The following is a 24938-nucleotide window of genomic DNA, read 5'->3' as shown; positions in this document are numbered from 1 at the left end:
CTGGCCTGGGTAAAAGGGAGCTCCATTTCTGGCCTGGGTAAAAGGGAGCTCCATTTCTGGCCTGGGTAAAAGGGAGCTCCATTTCTGGCCTGGGTAAAAGGGAGCTCCATTTCTGGCCTGGGTAAAAGGGAACTCAATTGGGGCGTTTTGGTTGAGGGCATTTTTTGTTGTTGGAATGTTGGTTTGCCGTTTTTATAGGGGTTTATCTTTGCTTCCTTATTATGGGGTTTCGCTTTGCTTTTGTTTCCTTCTCTCCTTCCCCAACTTTCTCTCCTTGCCTTCTTTTCCTGTTGATGGACTTTGGGTTTTTCGTCCTGTGGTGTATCCCTCTTCCTATGCTAACAGGATGCTGCCTTCATTTTGGATTTTATACGTAGCCCTCGTTCCTCCTACATCTATCACACACAGGTCAGTAACTAGGGGCACTGGATGCCGCTGCATCTGTTAGAGTAGAAGTGTATGTGTTGTCCTGTTTCAAGTTTTAATGTCACATGCACAAGTACAGTGAAATGCCTTTCTTGCAAACTCAAAACCCAACTTTGCAATAATCAATAACAATGTAAAACTTGAAAAAAAAAGAGAAATAAGAATAAGCGATATGAAATACACAAAGTAGTAAGCCTACTATATACAGTACCAGTCACAAGTTTGGACACACCTACTCGTTAAAGGGTTTTTCTTTTCTTTTACTATTTTCTACATTGTAGAATAATAGTGAAGCTTCAAAACTATGAAATAAAACATATGGAATCATGTAGTAACCAAAAATGTGTTAAACAAATCCAAATATATTCTCATCAAAGTAGCTACCCTTTGCATTGATGACGACTTTGCATTGATCACTCTTGGCATTCCCTCAATTCGCTTCACCTGGAACGCTTTTCCAACATCTTTAAGGAGTTCCCGCATATGCTGAGCAATTGTAGGCAGCTTTTCCTTCACTCCGCGGTCCAAGTCATCCCAAACCATCTCAATTGGGTTGAGGTCGGGTGATTGTGGAGGCCAGGTCATCTGATGCAGCACTTCATCACTCTCCTTCTTGGTGAAATAGCCCTTACACAGCCTGGAGGTGTGTTGGGTCATTGTCCTGTTGAAAAACAAATGATCGTCCCACTAAGCGCAAACCAGATAGGATGGTGTATCGCTAAAGAATGCTGTGGTAGCCATTCTTGTTAAGTGTGCCTTGAATTCTAAATTAATCACGTACGGTGTCACCAACAAAGCACCCCCACACCATACCTCCTCCATGCTTCACGGTGGGAACCACACATGCGGAGATCATCCGCTCACCCTACTCTGCGTCTCACAAAGACACGGCGGTTGGAACCAAAAATCTCAAATTTGGACTCATCAGACCAGAGAACAGATTTCCACCAGTCTAATGTCCATTGCTCAAGTTTCTTGGCCCAAGATAGTATTTTTTAAATTATTGGTACCCTTTAGTAGTGGGTTTTTTTTCTCCAGAAATTAGATCATGAAGGCCTGATTCACGCAGTCTCCTCTGAACAGTTGATGTTGAGATGTGTCTGTTACTTGAACTCTGTGAAGCATTTATTTGGGCTGCAGTCTGAGGTGCAGTTATTCTAATGAATTTGTCCTCTGCAGCAGTGGTAACTCTGGGTTTTCCTTTCCTGTGGCAGTCCTCATGAGAGCCAGTTTCATCATGGCGACTGCACTTGAAGAAAGTTCAAAGTTAATTTTGCGGATTGACTGACCTTCATGTCTTGAAGTAATGATGGACTGTCGTTTCTATTTGCTTATTTGAGGTGTTCTTGCCATAATATGGACATGGTCTTTTACCATGGTCTCTACCTTGTCACAACACAACTAATTGGCTCAAACGCATTAAGGAAAGAAATTCCACAAATTAACTTTTAACAAGGCACACCTGTTATTTGAAATGCATTCCAAGTGACTACCTCATGAAGCTGGTTGAGAGAATGGCAAGAGTGTGCAAAGCTGGAATCAAGGCAAAGTTTGGCTACTTTGAATAATCTCAAATGTAAAATATATATAGATTTGTTTAACCCTTTTTTTTTGTTACTACATGATTCTATATGTGTTATTTCTTAGTTTGGATGCCTTCACTATTATTCTACAATGTAGAATTATTTTTTTTTTTAAATATGAAAAACCCTGGAATAAGTAGGTGTGTCCAAACTTTTGACTGGTACTGTACATTAAATATTAAAAGGTCCAATGACATATTTACAGTGCATTCGGAAAGTATTCAGACCCCTTGACTTTTTATACATTGTAAGTTACAGCCTCATTCTGAAATGGATTAAATTGTTTCTTTTCCCCCATCAATTAACACACAATAGCCCATAATGACAAATGTTTGCAAATTGGGGAAAAAAAGACATTTACTTTAGTATTCAGACCCTTTACTCAGTACTTTGTTGAAGCAACTTTGGCAGCGATTACAGCCTTGAGTCTTCTTGGGTCTGGAGCTACAAGCTTGGCACACCTGTTTTTGGGGAGTTTCTCCCATTCTTCTCTGCAGATCTTCTCAAACTCTGTCAGGTTGGATGGGGAGTGTCGCTGCACAGCTATTTTCAGGGGTCTCCAGAGATGTTCGATCGGGTTCAAGTCCGGGCTCCGACTAGTCCACTCTGACATTCACTTAAGTGATTATGTATAGATAATAAACAGCGAGAGAGGGGGGGGGGGGGGGGGGGGGGCATGATGGTGTTGATGTGAGCCATGACCAGCCTTTCAAAGCACTTCATGGCTACCGACGTGGGTGCTACGGGGCAGTAATCATTTAGGCAGATTACCTTTGCTTTATTGGGCACAGGGACTATGGTGGTCTGTTTGAAACATGTAGGTATTACAGACTCGGTTAGGGAGAGGTTGAAAATGTCAGTGAAGACACTTGCCAATTGGTTTGCGCATGCTTTGAGTATCCATCCTGGTAATCCGTCTGGCCCGCAGCTTTGAATGTTGAAAGGTCTAGCTCACATCGCCTACGGAGAGCGTGTTCACATAGCCGTCTGGAATAGCTGGTGCTCTCATGCATGCTTCAGTGTCTGGTTGGCTCACTTCACTGGGCAGCTCGCGGCTAGGTTTCCCTTTGTAGTCATAATAGTTTTCAAGCCCAGCCACATCCAACGAGCGTCAGAGCCGGTGTAGTAGGATTCAATCTTAATCCTGTATTGACGCTTTGTCTGTTTGATGGTTCATCTGAGGGCATAGCGGGATTTCTTATAAGCATCCGGATTAGTGTCCCGCTCCTTGAAAGCGGCAGCTTTAGCGGCAGGATGTTGCCTGTAATCAAGGATCTCTCTGTACTTTGCTCCTTTCATCTTTGCCTCGGTCCTGACTAGTCTCCCAGTCCCTGCCGCTGAAAAAGATCCCCACAGCATGATGCTACCACCATCATGCTTCACCGTAGGGACGGTGTCATGTTTCCTCCAGATGTGACTCTTGGCATTCAGGCCAAAGAGTTGAATCTTGGTTTCATCAGACCAGAGAATCTTGTTTCTCATGGTCTTAGAGTCCTTCAGGTGTGTTTTGGTAAACTCCAAGCTGGCTGTCATGTGCCTTTTACTGAGATGTGGCTTCCGTCTGGCCAGTTTACCATATAGTCCTGATTGGTGGAGTGCTGCCATAAACAATTAATGAACATGCACCTGTGGAACGGTCGCTAAGACACTAACAGCTTACAGACGGTAGGCAATTATGGTCATAGTTATGAAAACTGTGTTCTGGATGGTTCTCCCATCTCCACAGAGGAACTCTGGAGCTCTGACAGAGCTCCAATCGGGTTCTTGGTCACCTCCCTGACGAAGGCCCGTCTCCCCAGATTACTCAGTTTGGCTGGGCGGCCAGCTCTAGGAAGAGTCTTAGTGCTTCTAAACTTCTTCCATTTAAAAATGATGGCGGCCACTGTGTTCTTGGGGACTTTCAATACTGCAGAATGTTTTGGTACCCTTCCCTAGATCTGTACCTCGACACAATCCTGTCTCAGAGCTCTATGGACAATTCCTTCCACCTTAAGGCTTGGTTTTTGCTCTGGCATGCACTGTCAACTGTGGGAGCTTATATAGACAGCTGTGTGTCTTTCCAAATAATAAATTGAATTTACCACAGGTGGACTCCATCTCAAGGATGTTCAATGGAAACAGGATGCACCTGAGCTCAATTTTGAGTCTCATAGCAAAGGGTCTGAATACGTAGGTAAATAATGATTTCTGTGTTTTGTTTTTAATACATTTGCAAAAATGTTTAAAATCCTGATTTTGCTTCGTCATTATGGGTTATTGTTTGTAGATTGACGAGGGAAAAAAATATTTAATCAATTTTAAAATAAGGCTGTAACACAACAAAATGTGAAATAATTCAAGTGGCCTGAATGCACTGTACATGTGCAGTGATACTGGAGTGATGAAGGTAGATATGTATGTAAGGGGACTAGGCATCAGGATAATAGATAAACAGAGTAGCAGCAGACATGTGAGTGGGTGTGCGGGTTTGTAGAGTCAGTGTAAATGTATGTGCATATTATGTGTGTGTGTGTGTGTGAGCAAATGATGGAGTGGGTGTGTGTGTTGGAATGACAGTGTAAGTTTATGTAGGGCCCTGTGAGTGTGCACATACATAGGTCAATAAAGATACAAGTTAAACTCAGTCCTTGTAGCTATTTTGTTAACTTGCATCCTGCACTGTCCTTCTGGCATGAAATCTGCATGTCTGCATGTGTCTACCGTAGACACATCATTGTTGTTTGTGAAGAGACCACACATTACACTAGTACCTGGCAGATTTAAGCCAAGTCAACCAAGGTAATGTATCCCAGATGGGAGTTATCCTCTTCAGTATCTAACTATCATGAGACCAGAGGTGATTGATATGTAATGTAATGAAATAAATAGAAGGCAGCATAGTGACTGCCTGAGATTGACTTCATTCTAACCTTTGGTGATTGGCCTGTAGGTTTCTACAGATCCTGCTGAAGGAGGGGCCACAGACAAAGGCGGTCAGGTAGGGGCTGGGGTGGTGGCGACCGGTGGGGCTGCAGCCCAGGCAACAGGGGATACAGGACCCAGCTTAGCCACAGAAACCAGGTGGGGAAAGAAATATTGTTTTTCAGATGTATAGTGTTCAAAATCATGTTTCTAATTGGAAAGTGTTATGTTAACGATGATGACATTAGTCATAGTTAACCAGACTTATGTCTGTGAGTTTACAGTGGACAGTCTGGTACTGGAGCCTTATGTTTGTCCTCATCCTCCACCCTGATGGAAATACTAGAGGCCATCAAACACCCCACGTAAGACCGTGTGTGTGTGTGTGTGTGTACACAAGGTAAAAGGTAAAACCAGGAAAATTCCGACAAGTGGGGAGATTTCGCCAGTCCCCATAAGAAAAAAAAAAAAAACTTTTTTAGGCTTACAATTAAGGTTAGGATAGGGGAAAATAAGATTTTGAGTGGAAATCAATTGTTTTGTCCCCACAAGGATGGTAAAACATGTATGTGTTGGCTTGCACCACAACACATACCTCAAGTGTTTTAGTTGTGGTTTGTTGTCCCTGCAGTTAGATGGGTGTGTTTGAGCTACTGTTCTGTTTTGCGATATATATAGAACAGGTGTGCAGCTTCTACCTGAGCAGAAGGGCCTGCCCCCTAACTGCTTCATCAGTGCTGAGATCGTCCATTGGCTGGTCAACAACGTAGAGGGTGTGGCCACACAAGGCATGGCTGTCGACATCATGCAGGTAGGTATATGTTTATCTGGTTTTGTTAAAGCATGTGCCGGATACACACTGTATGTAGTGAAGCCAGCATTTGTGTGTTTGTGTTTTTAACAGTATTGCTGTGTCCCCTGTGTTTCTGTAGAAGATGCTGGATGAGGGCCTGGTTACCCATGCATCGGGGGATGCCATGAGGACCTTTGTCTATGGCTTCTACTTCTACAGGATAGTGGCAGAGAAAGACGGTGAGCGAGGTTAGAGCGACACGTAGTCTGCACAAAGCTAATCTGAAAACGTATAATTTTAAAAACGTTGGTTTGCTCTCCTAGGACAAGGTAGTCCTCCATACTGCCCACCAGACATGGGGTCAATTCCATTTCAATTCCAGCCAATTCAGGAAGTGCTCTGAAATTCCAATTATTTTTGCTTTTCAATGCAGCAAATTTGGAATTTGGTTTACTTTCTGAATAGTAATAGAATTGACCCCAACCCTGCCTGCTCCACACACTGACTTCTTTCCAGTCATTGATTCTCAGTCATGCCGATATTGATTGTTCTCATTTCGGGAACAACTAACCAGACTCAATAACCATACATCTATCTCTCCATCTCTACTGTACTCCAGGCCCTACATCCCAGCTGCCCCCTCCTGTGGCACAGGGCTGGTCAACGGCAGCCCTGGAGGACTTTGCCCTGTTTCAGAGGAAGTGGTTTGAGGTGGCTTTCGTCCTGGAGGAGCGTCGAACTTGTGACCTCCCGGCCTTCCTTCTGCCCTGGCTGCCCAGCCGGCCAGCCTCCTATGCAAGTAGGCACAGCTCCTTCAGCCGCAGCTTTGGAGGACGCAGCCAGGCCGCAGCACTGCTAGGTACACACAGGCTGCTCCTCCCCCAGAGCAGAGCCTCAGCCCACCCACCTCAACCCCACCCCAAAATGGGCATCTCCCCCACAATCAGAATGAGCATGCCTCCCCTGTCCCTTCCAGTCAGACACACACCCTGGAACAGGCCCTCAGGGGTTTGGGAGGGAGGGTCCCATAGCAGGTGTCACACAGAGCCACCAGACAAGATTCCTGCATGCCTCTGTATGCAAATATGAAGTTGTGCTAACTTGGTCATCAGATTGGGACATGGTTGGTTGAGATCCGGTTAGACATTTTTCCATTAACTTGGTTTGTATTGTTGACAATAAGTTCCCAAAAATCATTAGCAACTTGTTAAAAGCTGATCTCTAACTTACCATTCCATAACTGAGGAGCTACTATTCTATTTGATTGAGGCATTCAGGGAATTTACAAACATCCATCAAAACCATCAAACTCTCACTAATTTATTCATAGGTTTGAATAATTGGCCTATGATTCATTATATACTAATAGCAATTTGACTCATTAAGTACTTTCCATGACTTGAATTTCTCACCATCACAATGTTGCTCTCACATCATTGAATCAATGACTTGCCATCTGAACTAATAATTATCCTGGTGACATTGTTCCTTCTGTGTGACACAAGGCATTGGACCTCAGTACCCATCCCCCATACGGGCAGCAACAGGGCTGCATGTGATTGCTGGTGATCTATCTACTCCAGCTTGCAGAGCTTGGGTTGGTGGCACACCTAAACCTCTTCCCATTCTCATCCCAACCCCCTCTGCCTCCAATTGGAGCTTGAATTGGCATGTCAGTATGTAAAGTACAGTACATATTACATCTAATGGTAGTACTCGTGCCATTGTTGACTGATTTGAAAACAACTCCATCCAATCAGATCGCTGATGGATGTGATTTGCATCTACTTCTTCCAATTAGAGCAGTAATCGGTGTGGTAGTTCTCTTTTCCGTCCAATTAGAGAACTAGTTGGTGTGGTAGTGTTTAGTGCATGCTGTGGTAGCAGTGGCTGTGTACAGTAGTGCAGTGGTGTGCAGTGCACTGTCCTCTTTGCTTTCTGTCTCTATACTGTTTAATACGTTTCATCTATAAAATGTTGTGAGAATGTTAATGCGTTTAGGGATTCTTGACCAATCCTTCTTTCTCTGTCTCACTGTGATTTTTCTAACTGTGATTTGATGCTGTTTGTGCTGCCACTTGTTTATGCTGCCACTTGATGTTGTTTATGCTGTTTATGCTGCCACTTTCGTAATGATAAATACCCATTTATTCTGGAAGAATATAACTTCTAAATGACTCATGCTTAGTTCAACTGTCATACCCCATGAGAACCCAAAATATAAGCTTGTTTTTCTCTGTTTGTAAATGTGAAAAAACACTGTATAGCCTCAAAATATGGTTGAAACTATCATTTGTATATCTTGGATGGTCAATCCTTGCATCCATAGCTCTATCTATTCATTTGAGAGTGGTTACATTTCTCCAGGCCCATCCCTCAGCTTTTTCCAATTCAGGGTGACCTCTTTGTAATTGTTTCAACTAAGGATTGCCCCTTTAAATTACTGATGAGTTTGGAATTGATTTCTGGTTTATATAAACCAGCTTATTGCCATGAAAATGTCTAACACGGGGAGAGAAACACCTCCAACTGTAGGCTATGCCCCCATCTGCTCAGAAAACAGATATGGTCATTATACCCAACATTGCTTAAAACATAAATGCTAAACTTTTCTCCCATAAAATCTGGTTTATTTGGACACATTTCTGTGAGATTACGAGTTGTGAATCATCATTCAGTACCTTAAAATAAAGTAATTTATACATAAACTCAATGGTTCCTCTCCAGGAAATCATGAAACAATGACACCAAAATCTAGCTGTAGAAATAATTTATTGTATGCGTATGTTTGTCATGATGACCATGTTTGTGTTGTCTCTAGTGATTAACAGTGTACTGGTCATTTAAAACCTATAGGCCTATTTTTAAAAAATAACACACTCACCTTTTCAGAATTAAATAACCATATGGACAAACAAATCATGATTTCTAAAGAATTGTGATGTAATTTGGAGTAGCATTCTAAATGTATGCATCATTAGCACATAATCAGTACAGAACAGGTTTGGGGTCAATTCCATTTCAATTTCAGTCAATTCAGAAGGTAAAACAAATTCCAAATTGTCCTAACTGAAAGGTGTTGAAGAGAAATTGAATTGGAATTTCAGTGTACTTCCTGAATTGACATGGAATTGACCCCAACCCTGGAGAGAAATTCTGAGCATAAGAGGTATTTCAGGGCAAGAGAGGATGCTATGGTTGAAAATGGTGGCTTCACTGACTTTCGATAACTTACTAACATTCTTTGTGACGTTTCTAACTCCATCACAAACATTTGTGCCGTATACTCCAGCAACTCTCACCCTCTTAATCTCATAATATCCATGTAAATGTCCTCTTCCTGCCTGTCCATCTCTACAACCATCTCTCCCTTTGGGCCTGATCTCTGGGCCTGTCCCTCTACTCCCTTGCTCTCTCGCTCCCCTCCCTCCTTGTCTCTCTCCTCAGCTGCCACTGTACCAGAGCAGAAGACAGCCACCTTGGATGTGGACGTTAACAATCGTAGTGACCGCACCGAGTGGTGCAGCTGCTATTACCATGGCAACTTCTCCCTCAACGCTGCCTTCGAGGTCAAGCTGCACTGGATGGCCGTCACTGCAGCTGTTCTCTTTGAGATGGTAAGACAAAGACAGACAGAGGGGGAATGTCCATTGACTCACTAGAGACACTCAGCGCTTCAAACTGTGACCAAAATGCTCGCATTTGTGACCCTTTGACTGGACTTGAATGTTTGAATGTTTGCGATGCGCAGTTCATTCATCATGCTCTGTTTTGAATTTACATTTCTAAATGCTTCCCAAAAAAACAGCCCAATTTTATTTGGTTGCGACCAAACCATGTGCTAGTGCCATCGACCGAAAACTTTGGTAGTGCCACCAGTGGAAAAAGTTAGTCCAGCACTCGACACATTAAGACTAAGATTAAGAATTCCTGTCAGAATGATTTAATGTAAGATCTTTTTAAGACCTACTGACACATTTCTTGATGTTGCCACAGATATGTAGTAAACGGCTGAATTAAATATTTCAGGATGTCATACAAGGCATGCCAGCTAATAATTAAACCATAAGGTCTCAAAACAGCTCACTAATTCCCGACATCACAACACTACACATGACATTATGCTTGCTTGGACGAGAGAGTTTGACAACAAGACCCATCTTTATCTTGACTCTCCACCATGTCTATCTTGGACTCTCCACCATACTCCCATCTCGACAGGTCCAAGGCTGGCACAGAAAGGCTGCCTCCTGTGGGTTCCTGTTGGTGCCCGTCCTGGAGGTGCCCTTTGCCCTACCCTCCTACCTATATGGTGACCCGCTGCGGGCCCAGCTCTTCATCCCTCTCCACATCCACCGTCTGCTGAGGGACGGCAGCGACAACCTGTTTGAGGGTGAGGAAACACTAGGAGCTTTTTACACCACTGTCATTGTACAGTCGTGGCCAAAAGTTTGAGAATGACACAAATATTAATTTTCACAGTCTGCTGCCTCAGTTTGTATGATGGAAATTTGCATATACTCCAGAATGTTATGAAGAGTGATCAGATGAATTGCAATTAATTGCAAAGTCCCTCTTTGCCATGCAAATGAACTGAATCCCCAAAAAACATTTCCACTGCATTTCAGCCCTGCCACAAAAGGACCAGCTGACATCATGTCAGTTATTATCTCGTTAACACAGGTGTGAGTGTTGACGAGGAGGCTGGAGATCATTCTGTCATGCTGATTGAGTTCCAATAACAGACTGGAAACTTCAAAAGGAGGGTGGTGCTTGGAATCATTGTTCTTCCTCTGTCATCCATGGTTACCTGCAAGGAAACACGTGCCGTCATCATTGCTTTGCACAAAAAGGGCTTCACAGGCAAGGATATTGCTGCCAGTAAGATTGCACCTAAATCAACCATTTATCGGATCATCAAGAACTTCAAGGAGAGCAGTTCAATTGTTGTGAAGAAGGCTTCAGGGCGCCCAAGAAAGTCCAGCAAGCACCAGGACCATCTCCTAAAGTTGATTCAGATGCGGGATCGGGGCACCACCAGTACAGAGCTTGCTCAGGAATGGCAGCAGGCAAGAGGAGTGAGTGCGGCGAAGACTTTTGGAGGATGGTCTTGTGTCAAGAAGGGCAGCAAAGAAGCCACTTCTCTCCAGGAAAAACATCAGGGGCAGACTGATATTCTGCAAAGGGTACAGGGATTGGACTGCTGAGGACTGGGGTAAAGTCATTTTCTCTGATGAATCCCCTTTCCGATTGTTTGGGGCATCCGGAAAAAAGCTTGTCCGGAGAAGACAAGGTGAGCGCTACCATCAGTCCTGTGTCATGCCAACAGTAAAGCATCCTGATACCAATCATGTGTGGGGTTGCTTCTCAGCCAAGGAGTGGGCTCACTCACAATTTTGCCTAAGAACACAGCCATGAATATAGAATGGTACCAACACATCCTCCGGGAGCAACTTCTCCCAACCATCCAGGAACAGTTTGGTGACGAACAATGCCTTTTCCAGCATGATGGAGCACTTTTCCATAAAGCAAAAGTGATAACTAAGTGGCTCGGGGAACAAAACATTGATATTTTGGGTCCATGGCCAGGAAACTCCCCAGACCATAATCCTATTGAGAACTTGTGGTCAATCCTCAAGAGGCGGGTGGACAAACAAAAACTGACAAATTCTGACAAACTCCAAGAATTGATTGATGGCAAACCATTCTTGCATAATCAGGATGTGGCCCAGAAGTTAATTGACAGCATGGCAGGGCGGATTGCAGAGGTCTTGAAAAAGAAGGGTCAACACTGTAAATATTGACTCTTTGCATCAACTTCATGTAATTGTCAATAAAAGCCTTTGACACTTATGAAATGCTTGTAATTATACTTCAGTATTCCATATTCCATCTGACAAAAAATATCTAAAGACACTAAAGCAGCAAACTTTGTGAAAATTTAATATTTGTGTCATTCTCAAAACGTTTGGCCATGACTATACACAATTTGTCTCCATTTATAGAGCACCTGTCTTTAACATAGATTGTAAGTAAATGTACAGGGGCATATGCATAAACAACTTATTGGGTGTTGCTGGGTGTTCATGCTTGTCAATATTATTCCCCTGTGATAATTGTTTGACAGGGTTTGAACCAGAGACGTATTGGGATAGAATGCAGCTCTTTCAGGAAGCCATACTATACCGGTAGGTGATTCTCTATACATAGTTTAGAGGCCAGCAGGTAGCTTAGCGGTTAGAGCGTTGGGCCAGTAACCCGAAAGGTTGCATGTTCGAATACCCGAGCCGACAAGGTGAAAAACCATTGCGCAAGCCTCTTAATCCTAATTTGCTCCAGGGGCGACGCACTACTATGACTGACCCTGTAAAACTACACATTTCACTCTGGTGTGTGACAGTGAAACTTTTTTGTTGTTCTCTGTAAACGTGGGATGGAGATGTCTATAAATAAACTCTGTGCTGCGAAGGGCTTTAGGTATTTATCCAAAGATTCTCTCACTTAACCTCTCTCGCTCAGATTCGGTTTTGTCCAAGACAAGTTTTCTGCCTCTGCTTTCAACTTCCCGTCAGAGAACAAACCCCAATACATCCACGTAACAGGTAGGCACATATTAACATAAAGATGAGCATAATTTCTAATTCTGTCACACATTTTTTTTCAATATGCCCTTTGATATTGCTAACACCCTCCCTCACAGTACTGTTCTCCTGTCCCTCTTTCTCTCTTTTTGTCCTCCCTGCTCCCCTTCTACCTCCCTCTCTAGGCACAGTGTTCCTCCAGCTGCCCTACTCCAAGAGGAAGTACTCTAGCGGGCAGCAGCGGAGGAGGAGGAATTCAACAGCATCAGCCAGTCAGGGCCTGTTTGGCTCGGAAGAGCTGGTGGGTTACTACTGGGCCTACAATACCATGCTGACCAAGGCTTGGAGGACGGGTGTGCTTGGGGATGAGAAGCTGGCTGACCGCCTGCTCAGAGACTTCACTGACTTCTGCGCCAACAAAGACAAGAGGCTGGTGAACTTTTGGGACAGCTGCCAGGAGAAAATGAACGCTAGTGCTCCATGAAGATGAGATGGAGAGGTGAAACTGAGAAAGAGAGACAGACAAATCTATTGAAATGGGAATGTAGTGGCTGCAGTGTTGAGGTTTTTGGGAAGAATTCTCCTCAACAACACCTTGTATAAGTGTGCAATGTCCCATCTGTGGCAGGACTTGTGCTTTGCATCTAGGTCAAGGTGGCAGGTCAAGTGCTATGACAGTTAACATGAAGACTATGCATGAGGAGCAGAGACTCTGCTTCCTCTGGTCCTGCTACTAAGCTGCTACTTTTTCTTCACATCAAGTGAATAATAAAATAACTAATCTGAACCTGGTATACGCCTCTACATCAAATCACATTTTATTGGTCACATACACATATTTAGCAGATGTTATTGAATAAAATACAGTAGAATAGAATACAGTATTTACATATGAGATGAGTAAAGCAGTATGTAAACTTTATTTAAACATTATTAAAGTGACTAGTGTTAAAGTGGCCGGTAATTCCAAGTCTGTACAGTTGAAGTTGGAAGTTTACATACACTTAGGTTGGAGTCATTAAAACTTGTTTTTCAACCACTGCACAAATGTTTTGTTAACAAACTATAGTTTTGGCAAGTCGGTTAGGACATCTACTTTGTGCATGACACAAGTAATTTTCCCAACAATTATTTACAGACAGATTATTTCACTTATAATTCACTGTGTCGCAATTCCAGTGGGTCAGAAGTTTACATACACTGAGTTGACTTCCTTCAAACAGCTTGGGAAATTCCAGAAAATGATGTCATGGCTTTAGAAGCTTCTGATAGGCTAATTGACATAATTTGAATCAATTGGAGGTGTACCTGTGGAAGTATTTCAAGGCCTACCTTTGAACTCAGTGCCTCTTTGCTTGACATCATGGGAAAGTCAAAATAAATTGTAGACCTCCAAGTCTGGTTCATCCTTGGGAGCAATTTCCAAACGACTGAAGGTACCACATTCATCTGAACAAACAATAGTATGCAAGTATAAACACCATGTGACCATGCAGCCGGCATACCGCTCAGGAAGGAGAAGCGCTCTGTCTCCTAGAGATGAACGTACTTTGGTGAGAAAAGTGCCTTGTGAAGATGCTGGAGGAAACCGGTACAAAAGTATTGATATCCACAGTAAAACGAGTCCTATATCGACATAACCTGAAAGGCCGCTCAGCGAGGAAGAAGTCACTGCTCCAAAACAGCCAATAAAAAGCCAGACTACGGTACTTTTTGGAGAAATGTCCTCTGGTCTGATGAAACTGTTTGGCCATAATGATCATTGTAATGTTTGGAGGAAAAAGCGGGAGGCTTGCAAGCCGAAGAACACCATCCCAACCGTGAAGCACAGGGGTGGCAGCATCATGTTGTGGGGGTGCTTTGCTGCAGGAGGGACTGGTGCCCTTCGCAAAATAGATGACATCATGAGGTAGGAAAATGATGTGGATATATTGAAGCAAGATCTCAAGACATCAGTCAGGAAGTTAAAGCTTGGTCGCAAATGGGTCTTCCAAATGGACAATGACCCCAAGCATACTTCATAAAGTTGTGACAAAATGGCTTAAGGACAACAAAGTCAAGGTATTGGAGTGGCCATCACAAAGCCCTGACCTCAATCATATAAAAAATGTGTGGGCAGAACTGAAAAAGCGTGTGCGAGCAAGGAGGCCTACAAACCTGACTCTGTTACACCAGCTCTGTCAGGAGGAATGGGCAAAAATTCACCCAACTTATTGTGGGAAGTTTGTGAAAGGCTACCTGAAAAGTTGGCCTGTAAACTTCTGACCCACTGGGAATGTGATGAAAGATATAAAAGCTGAAATAAATCATTCTCTCTACTATTATTCTGACATTTTACATTCTTGAAATAAAGTGGTGGTCCTAACTGACCTAAGACAGGGAATTCTTACTAGGACAAAATGTCAGGAATTGTGAAAAAACAGAGTTTAAATGTATTTGGCTAAGGTGTATGTAAACGTCCGACTTCAACTTTATATAGGGCAGCAGCCTTTAATGTTCAGGGTTGTGTAACCGGGTGGAAGCTGGCTAGTGATGGCTATTTAACAGTTGAGATAGAAGCTGTTTTTCAGTCTCTCGGTCCCTGCTTTGATGCACCTGTACTGACCTCGCCTTCTGGATGATAGCGGGGTGAACAAGCCGTGGCTTGGGTGGCTGATGTCCTTGATGATCTTTTTGGCCTTCCTGTGAGATTGGGTGCTGTTGGTGTCCTGGAGGGCAGGTAGTTTGCGCCCGGTAATGCGTTGGGCAGACTGCACCACCCTCTGGAGAGCCCTGCGGTTGCGGACGGTGCAGTTGCCATACCAGGCAGTGATACTAGTGAAATTTAAAACTTTGAGGAGAATTAATTTGTTGCAGAAATGAATACAAAATAAATATCAAGAGGTTATGGGGTTTGTTCAGGATGTTTTATTGCATGGGGATAATATAATGCTAGTTTCCCTTCTCAGTGACTGGTAGCTGATGTTGGGGAAGCTACTCTGATAATATAGTTTACCAAGCTACCAATTACTTCACACTGGAAGACGTTAAGATACACTAAAGCTACCCTTAAGAAAAATATAGTTTAACTAAAGTTACTTTGTAAAAGGTTAGGAGACCATTTTCCCTAATCCTTGTCCTAACCTTAACCTAAATTCTCCTAACTTGCTACGAACTAACTGAGATTTTGAGGGAATCTCAGTTAGCTACACCGCTACATGGCAAAAAAGTAAAAAACACAACCTAGATTTGAATTTAGTTCAACTACCACCAAGCTTCTGCAGTCTGCAAATTGTACATAGGCCCACCTACTGGAGAGCCAGGCCCAACCAGTCAGAATTACTTTTTCCCCACAAAAGGGGGGGAAAAAGGGCTTTATTTCAGACTCCTCCGTTTCATCAGCTGTCCGGGTGGGTGGTGTCAGATGATCCCACAGGTGAAAAAGCCAGATGTGGAGGTCCTGGGCTGCCGTGGTTACACGTGGTCTGTGGTTGTGAGGCCGGTTGGACGTACTGACAAATTCTCTAAAACGACTGCTTATGGTGGAGAATTTAACATTCAATTTTCTGGCAGCAGCTCAGGTGGACATTCCTGCAGTCAGCATGCCTATTGCAAAAATGTAGACATCTGTGGCACGTGACAAAACAGCACATTATAGAGCGGCCTTCTATTGTACCCAGCACAAGGTGCACCTGTGTAATGTTTCATTTTTTTAACTAGGCAAGTCAGTTAAGAATAAATTCTTATTTACAAAGACGCCCAAACCAGGACAACGCTGGGCCAATTGTGCGCTGCCCTATGGGACTCCCAATCACGGCCGGATGTGATACAGCCTGGAATCAAACCAGGGTCTGTAGGGATGCCTCTAGCAGTGAGATGCAGTGTCTTAAACCGCTGCGCCACTCAGGAGCCCATGATCTTGCTGTTTAATCTGCTTCTTGATATGCCATTCCTGTCAGGTAGGTAGATTATCTTGGCAAATGAGAAATCCTCACTAACGGATGTAACATTTTTTACGATTTTAACGTTTGTAACGTTTTTTGTGTGTATGTAAAATTTCTGCAATCTTTTTATTTTAGCTCATGAAACATAGGACCAACACTTTACCTGTTGCATTTATATTTTAGTTACATTTAGCTCACGACTCCCCAACACTGCTGCTAGCTAGATGTTCTGCTATATTCTTGGAATAATATCACATCCCTGATAATATACAGAAGTGTGTCACACACTCCTCCTCCTGCCCAGTTACCGGGAAGAGATGATGCAACGTTGGAATGGGGAGTGATTTTCTTTTAGGGATGAGGGGAGGGAACACTTGTCAGCAAAACAGAGGTCTTCTGCACCTTTCAGTGTCATGTTTTGTACATTACAGCGGTTGGCATAAATGCTATCATGGCTTTGGGACTGGGTAGATGTAAGGAAAGGCACTACTTATGTCCTATATGTTCACATCTCCATCCTACTATGCTTGGAACCATTACTTGTATGCCATATGTGAGGTCACGCTAGCTGCAACCCTACACGCACGCGCTCTCAGTTGCTGCAACCGATGCAGTACGTTGCACTGCGCAGGTGCACGCCTGCAGCGTACGTTTCTATTTTTAGAAAGTGACGTCATCTTGAAATATCAGCAGCAGCCTTCACCCCCCCGCCCCGGATAGACAGGACTCTTGGAACAGCACCCCATGTCGATAGCAGTGGGAGGCCGCAGTAGCTAGTTAGCCACCGGTTGTTGAGATAGAGTCGGTTAGGGGTTGGAGCGAGGACTTGGAGGGGAGCCACTGATTATCTTAATTCTAATTTGCGCCTCGGCAGCATTAAAAAGCGCATTGTTTCACTATTGTTTAGCTTGTATTGTACGTGGGTTTTTAGAGATAATCCGCAGTGACATTTGATGTGCTGTGTGTATCGTAGGACGTCATCGGGAAAATACACATTGCTTTCGAATACACCTAGCTATCGTCAATAGCCTCCCGTATCTTGGAACTGACTACCCGACCTTCGGCACATCAACAGCGACAATGGCAGATAGAGAGCAACTGATCCAGAGAGCCCGTATGGCTGAGCAGGCGGAGCGGTACGATGACATGGCCTCAGCGATGAAACAGGTAGACATCATTTTGCATAATGTGCAATGCAGCTCACTTGGAAGAATGGCCAAATGTGACAGTAATTCATATCAGTTTGTAACAAAGGTAATCTAATATTACATTATTCACTAGTCAGACAATGTAGCCTCTTGCTAACTAGCTAACTAACTATAGTAACTGGGATTATCGTCTTAATCTAATAAATCATTTCCAGAATTCTGTGCATTATCATAAATCAATGTGTAACCTGGTGCACACAATACCAAGGTTGGCTAGTTTGCTTCTTTTGCTATGTTATTTTGCCATATATATTTTTTAGAAGTGAATGTGGTAGCTAAAGAGCTAGCTGAGCTAACAATGAAACTGGTGGTGGTCTGGTTTCGTGGCTACGGCTTGTCTATGATGCAGTAGTAGCAGCACTAGCCTAGAGGCTGAACAGGGACACACGTTGGGTGCGTTCGTTCACTAAAGCACTTTGGGCCGATTGAATAAAACTAGATATATTCCAAGCTTGAAAGCTGTTTTTTTGACCTTTCCTGTAATAGACTAATATACAGAATAGTCGTCAAATGTATGCCAGACAGAGGTACAATTAATTCAATTACGAACAAATATGATGCTGGAAGTTTATAAACGACCAGGTTTTGCTCCTTTAACGCACCCACAAACCTGTCTGCAAGGGTGGAAATGGCTGCAGTTTGATGGATCGACGATGATGGATACATATTCAGCGTATGACTTAAATGTAGCCTGTTTCTCAAAAGGCATAAGACAAGCACCTTTATATAAAAAAAATAGGGTTTTATATTCACAGTTAAGAATCAAGCACAGCTTCAGCCACAAATACAGCACAGTCTAGGCTTTCTCCAGCTAGGCATGCATGCACCCTGCAACGTCACACCTTTGTCATTGGTCAATTTATAGAGCTTTTATTCAGGATAGGAATGTTAGGTCAATGGTACATTTATTTTAATTTATGGAAGGTTTATGATACGGTAGCATTTTCACATCCTGACACCATTCTTTGCAACACTTCTATGTCCTCACCAGGTGACTGAGCTGAGTGAGCCTCTGAGTAACGATGACCGCAACCTGCTCTCCGTGGCCTACAAGAACGTGGTGGGGGCCCGGCGGTCCTCCTGGCGCGTCACCTCCAGCATCGAGCAGAGGGCCATGGCCGACGGCAACGACAAGAAGCTGGAGCTGGTGAAGGCCTACCGGGAGACCATCGAGAAGGAGCTGGAGACGGTCTGCCAGGACGTGCTCAACCTGCTCGACCAGTTCCTCATCAAGAGCTGCGGAGAAGACCAGCTGGAGAGCAAGGTGTTCTACCTGAAGATGAAGGGTGACTACTACCGCTACCTGGCCGAGGTGGCCACGGCCGAGAAGAAGACCTCCGCCGTGGAGTCCTCCGAGGGAGCCTACAAGGAGGCCTACGAGATCAGCAAGAGCATGGCGGCCACCCACCCCATCCGCCTAGGTCTGGCCCTCAACTTCTCTGTGTTCTACTATGAGATCCAAAACGCCCCCGAGGAGGCCTGCAAGCTGGCCAAGGAGGCCTTTGATGAGGCCATCGGACACCTGGACAATCTGAACGAGGACTCCTATAAGGACTCCACCCTCATCATGCAACTGCTGCGGGACAACCTGACCCTGTGGACCAGCGACCAGCAGGACAGCGAGGGGGGAGAGGCCCAACCCTGAGACCACCTCCTCTTAACCCCTGATAGTCTTTAGCTAGAGTTAGCCACTCCCCTTCCCACTGCCCCCCCCCTCACATTCTTTACTAGTTTCAGATCTTTTGTTCTCTAATCTCTTCCTCATCGCTCGCCTCTTTGTCTCTTTGTGCCATTATCATGCTCAATTAAGGCCTCATCAGGAATAATCTGTTCTCTAGTGGCCTGTCGTTTTTGTCCTACATTCTCACCTCTTCCCTTGCTGCATTCACCCTCTCATACTGTCCTCCTCAACTCTCTCCCTCTTTTCTGTCCTCCAAGGCTTTCTGTCCCTGGCCCACTTCCTGTGCGCTAGGTGGTATTTTTTCTGCTTCGATCCATTTCATCCCCTCCCTTCCATAGTTGCTGATAATTAACTGACTAGTTGGTATTCAAGTGACATTTCCACAGGATGTTCTCGTGAGGACAATTTAGTATCGATCATGAGTGGATGTCTGTAATTCTAATTAGGGAAAATGTATTTCATTACGTTACACAGCATAGTGGAAATGTTACTATTGACCAGAATGTGGTTGTGATCTCCTCCTTGACTTGAACCCTTTCTATGCCCCCTGTCACTGTAAGATGTCTGTCTGTTGTTCCTCCTCTCTATTTCCTGTCTGTTGCCCTTTCCACTCTGCCCTCTGATCTCTGTGTGCATTGCTAGCCCCTGTGAATGTGTGTGCCAGCAATCATACCATTTTGAAATGTCCACCTTTTGAAGGTTGATGGGACAGTGTCTGGAGTTTTCAGTTGTGCAAGTACATTTGTTTATTATTATGAATAATGTGTGGTCATTAAAATAATGCCATTAAAACATTACCTACCCTGGGAACTTGTGGGTTTATACCCTGGTCTGTGTGAATGCTTGGATGAACAGCATGCGCATCAGTCGCCATGAGTGAATCTGTGGCCCTGCGGTCATGAGCTATTTGGTCATGATGTTTCCTGCTGTACGTGTATTTAATTATTCAGATTATCTCTGTATTACACACACGCACACACACATTTAGTTCACTGTGTATTGTGTTTTTTGTGAGAATGTTCTCATTGTATTCCTCCCCCTGATGGACAAAGTCAGAATGGGGTCTTGGTGCAGTATACATTTCCAATGAATTAGCTGCACACTTCTATTGAAGTGAAATGGACAGTAGGTTAGTAGTAGGTGTAATATGACCGACCCATTTTAGTTTTCTGTTGCAAATGTTTTTGATTCTATATGCCCAATTGAACACCACCCTGGCTTGTTTTACCACTTTTTTTTTTTGTTAAATTTTTTTTTTTAACCTTCCTGGCTCTTTGTTGTGCTGCATTTTACCATGTTAAGCTCCAGACTCGATACTTGCCTGGTGGTTGTTTCTGGTACTTTTACCCTCCCGACTACAGGGTCCATAATAACGTAACAGCCCCATTAAAGGGATTTTTTTTTTTGCAATCTTTTGACTTTATCATTGATTTATAGGTCTATGCTGAGACTGGTATAACAAACATCCCACTACAAGGAATACAAGGATGAAAGAAGTCGAAAATAATCATGTTCTATCAATTAAATTGTCAGTCTTTTATATTGGTACAGGCTTATCTTGATCATCTCAGGGAGGAGTGAGGTTGGGCATAGTTCAGGCTTTGAAATTGCTGAGATAGAAGCTCAGGGTCAGAGAAGAAGCATCAGGTGATGATGATATAGGAGCATTCAAGGTTGGGGAGTAAAATGTAATCCGTTACATGTAAGGGATTACAAAAAAATGCGTAACTAACCCATAACGTTACCAGCAAAAATATTGTAATCAGATTACACAACTGAGCAAGAGGACAAGTACAATAGTGGCTAGTTTGAGAAACAAGATGCCTCACAAGTCCTCAACTGGCAGCTTCATTAAATAGTCCCCGCAAAACACCAGTCTCAACGTCAACAGTAAAAAGGCGACTCTGGGATGCTGGCCTTCTAGGCAGAGTTGCAAAGAAAAAGCCATATCTCAGACTGGCCAATAAAAAGAAAATATTAAGATGGACAAAATGAACACAGACACTGGACAGAGGAACTCTGCCTAGAAAGCCAGCATCCTGGAGTCGCCTTTTCACTGTTGAGATTGGTGTTTTGAGGGTACTATTTTGTGAGGTGTCTGTTTCTGAAACTAGACACTAATGTACTTGCCTTCTTGCTCAGTTGTGCACCTGGGCCTCCCACTCCTCTTTCTATTCTGTTTAGGTGAAGGGAAGGGAGTAGTACACAGCGTTGTACCAGATCTTCAGTTTCTTGGCAATTTCTTGCATGGAATAGCCTTCATTTCTCAGGACAAGAGTAGACTGATGAGTTTCAGAAGAAAATTCTTTGTTTCTGGCCATTTTGAGCCGGTAATCGAACCCACAAATGCTGATTCTCCAGATACTCAACTAGTCTAAAGAAGGCCAGTTTTATTGCTTCTTTAATCAGGACAACATTTTTCAGCTGGGCTAACGTAATTGCAAAAGGGTTTTCTAATGCTCAATAAGCCTTTTAAAATGATAAACTTGGATTAGCTAACACAACGTGCCATTGAAACACAGGAGTGATGGTTGCTGATAATGGACCTCTGTACGCCTATGTAGATATTTCATAAGAAATCTGCCGTTTCCAGCTACAATAGTCATTTACAACGTTAACAATGTCTACACTGTATTTCGGATACATTTGATGTTATTTTAATGGACAAAAAATGTACTTTTCTTTAAGAAACTAGGACATTTGTAACTGACCCTAAACTTTTGAACGGTAGTATATATCTAATTTATAACGTTGGTCCTTGCATCTATAGCTCTGTCTATTCATCTCAGAGTGGCTACATTTCTCCAGGCCCATCCTGGCTTTTTACCAAAGCAGAGGTCGGGGCAACCGTTTTGTTATTGTTTCATCTTTGGATTTACCCATTAAACAGCTGCATATTATCAAGATATCAAATAGGCATTAACAAAAAGTTAAACAATAGGCCTATAGCAAATGCAGCATAAGGCATACATTTTTCACATGTTAATAGCACTTTTCAGTAGTGCATAAAGCATGCCACTCCATGAGCGCAGCATTTATTTTTCAACTCAAATCAATGAGTCCAATCAGTCTTCCATGACAACAAAATCATAAATAACAGATGAATAAATCCTTCGTTTTGGGGATATACTCAGGTAAAACAACTTGGCTAATCTATATATACCATATTTCCAAGTCCTATTCTTGAAGATGAAGGGGTATAACATTTATTGGAATGACTGGAATTCTGATAGACTGGTTTTGAATGTAAAGATATAATTTAATTGTATTATTATAGGTAGTAAAAAGCGATGGGTTAGAAGAAGCCTACATAACCAACCCATAAAGTGAAATTGTACATCCATATATGGCCAGCTATGTAAACTTTAATGTGTATTTATCCTGCAATAGATGTTCAATTGCCTCTTAAGGGGAAAGTAATCTAAAAATAACTTTATGTAATCAGATTACATTACTGAGTTTGGGTAATCCAAAAGTTACGTTACTGATTACAATTTTGGACAGGTAACCAGTAACTCTAACGGATTACATTGAAAAAGTAACCTACCCAACCCTTGGAGCAGTACAAGGGTAAGATCATACAGTGACATTGTAAATGTTATATACCTGTAGAGACTAATGGCTGATGTAAATGTATGTGAGCAAGATTGTTCGAAGCTGTGATGAGAGAGATTAATACAATTTTATGGATAGCCCCTTATCACACGCACACTCAAGTCTTCACCAGCAACCTGAAGAGGAATGGAGGAGGGGCAGAGTAATCATTAACCCACTATCTGTGTGTTTACTCTGTGAGTGAGGTCGTTTTGTGAAGAAAGTACCTTTTTGATTGACTGTTACCTTGATTCAGAATGTGTTTCCTTGTGGAAATAAGTCTTAATATTGACAGAAGAGTTCATGGACTGGGCTTACAGTCAACAGCCATGGCCATTAACATACATTTAATGCTAGTATTACTATATTTCCCCATTAAACACTATAGCCAATAAACCCTTCCTAATGGTTGTGTTCTATCAAAAACCCAATATTATTGTTTTTCCTGTATGCTCTTTGGTGTGCTCTTTCTCCAAGGAGTCCACAATTCACCTGCTGCCACAGCACTTTCACAGTTCAAGTAGTCACCTACTTTCAGAGTTTTATCAATCAGCCGTTTCCATTAGGACTAGGGTTAGTGTAGTTCTGAAAGTGGAGTGGCTTACAAGTTGTCTTTTATAGGATTTGTTTTTCCTTCTAAGTATTTTCGGTTCAGCTGATCGTTAAAGCGTCAATCAGAAGTAGAAACAATAACAAAGCTACTGCCTGCCTGCCACTGTTTTGGTAAAAAGCTGAGGGATGGGTTTGGAGAAATGCAACCATTCTCAAATTCCTAGACAGAGCTATGGATGCAAGGACTGACCAACCATGATATCAAAATGATCGTTTTTATGCTATATTGTGTTTATTCACAAACATAAAACAAGCTTATATTTGGGGTTCTGATAGGGTACAACAGTTGAACTAAGCTCATGAGGCATAAGTTACTGTACATTCTTCAAGAATCAATGGGTACATATAATTAATTTATAAGTCCAAAAATGGATGTAGCAACTGTTGATTTCCCTTTCAATTACCCTTTATTTGCCATAAAGCACATGCTTTGCATTGTCTCAAACATACTATTAACCAACACACCAGTGGTGGTTCGTGCCGTTTAAGATGAGGGACAACAATATTTTTTTATGAGCTTGGCCTTATTTCTACTACAGCACATTGGATGACTGTCATTCATATACAATTAACCCAGCTCAATGTAACATCGACAGATTTAGGCTACTACATGATAGTTGAATTTTACCTATACACATCATGAGCTTGCTACAACCTAGCCTATGAATGAAAGCTTACAATGTAGGAGCACAGGTCGAAAGAAATTTGAGTCATCAAGGTGACAGACATTGACACATTCGACACTGCCTTGCACACTCTTGTTGCCTCTAGCTGATCTAGTGTGTAATCATTTGTCCAACAGTTGCAAGCAAGATTTTTCTATAGGACACATTCAGGTACATTTCTCATATTTTGTTCCTTTTGCTTCCGTTTAAGATATGTTTTTACAACAGAATCGGCGGACTGAAAACACCCACGCAAACAGAGTTCACTTTCATTGCAGCCACGTACAAACAGCATGATCCTTTTGATCATTGTAGAATTGCTTCTCGCATCTACGCACTCCCCTCTTCTCAACTTTTCCCTGCGCTTGTAGACTTCCGTGCACAACACATCAGCTGTCTGTGACCAGATGAAAAAACCTTTCCAAACCAAACCTTCACATCATAACCACTAACCGCTACACACATCCTACATCGTTGTCACCATATTAAATAACGTCATAGTCAACATAGCTACTAGAACTAAGGTGTTAGTAAACTCGCTACAATCATGCATTACAGTGTACAGTCAGCAAGGAGTTTAGCAGTTACACTGGCGGGCAATAAATGAATAAAACCAAAAGCTTACCTTGACTTCGAAGAGTTCCAGTGTTGGATAGCAATAGCCAGCTAGCTACCATAGCCAGCTAGCTAACATAGTATTTATCTCTATTTGAGCAGGGTGTTTGAGTAGGCTAAACTAGCTAGGTAAGTGAAAATGAAAAAAATACAAAATCTTGCTCTTTCTCTCTCTCTCTTGCTTCTCATTATTTTTTTAATAAATTCATTTGTTCAAAACTGTTGAACTATTGTTTTCTCTCTCTCCTTGAGTCAACTACTCACCACATTTTATGAACTTCAGTGCTAGCTAGCTATAGCTTATGCTTTCAGTACTAGATTCATTCTCTGATCCTTTGATTGGGTGGACAACATGT

The 24938-nt window shown here is 42.8% G+C and overlaps 2 protein-coding genes across 38 annotated transcripts in view; both read left to right on the top strand.

Annotated features, from left to right (window-relative positions):
* depdc5 (DEP domain containing 5, GATOR1 subcomplex subunit) overlaps positions 1-13071 on the top strand; it is a 29923-nt gene extending 16852 nt beyond the window's left edge. For 5 of the 37 annotated variants that reach the window (XM_036977356.2, XM_090234614.1, XM_090234630.1 and 2 more), the window contains 11 exons: positions 346-408; positions 4939-5069; positions 5195-5275; positions 5589-5721; positions 5843-5942; positions 6323-6562; positions 9151-9320; positions 9925-10096; positions 11831-11891; positions 12223-12305; positions 12470-13071. In XM_036977356.2, the coding sequence (XP_036833251.2) occupies positions 346-408; positions 4939-5069; positions 5195-5275; positions 5589-5721; positions 5843-5942; positions 6323-6562; positions 9151-9320; positions 9925-10096; positions 11831-11891; positions 12223-12305; positions 12470-12768 (1533 nt within the window). In that variant the 3' untranslated portion in view covers positions 12769-13071. Of the gene's footprint in view, positions 1-345; positions 409-4938; positions 5070-5194; positions 5276-5588; positions 5722-5842; positions 5952-6322; positions 6563-9150; positions 9321-9924; positions 10097-11830; positions 11892-12222; positions 12306-12469 lie in introns of those variants that run through there. The other 32 variants (XM_090234629.1, XM_036977357.2, XM_036977354.2 and 29 more) reach the window with 13 other exon arrangements.
* A 3903-nt stretch (positions 13072-16974) lies between these two features.
* Positions 16975-19906, top strand: ywhah (tyrosine 3-monooxygenase/tryptophan 5-monooxygenase activation protein, eta polypeptide). Its single transcript, NM_001124477.1, is given in 2 exon segments — positions 16975-17374; positions 18407-19906. Coding segments are annotated over 2 exon segments (741 nt in total). The 5' UTR covers positions 16975-17287; the 3' UTR covers positions 19061-19906.
* Positions 19907-24938: the final 5032 nt, after the last annotated feature.

Source organism: Oncorhynchus mykiss, chromosome 5 (assembly GCF_057628025.1).
Source record: "Oncorhynchus mykiss isolate SJ-2025 chromosome 5, ASM5762802v1, whole genome shotgun sequence".
NCBI classification, from domain to species: Eukaryota; Metazoa; Chordata; class Actinopteri; order Salmoniformes; family Salmonidae; genus Oncorhynchus; species Oncorhynchus mykiss.
This window is presented reverse-complemented; position numbering and strand designations above follow the sequence as displayed.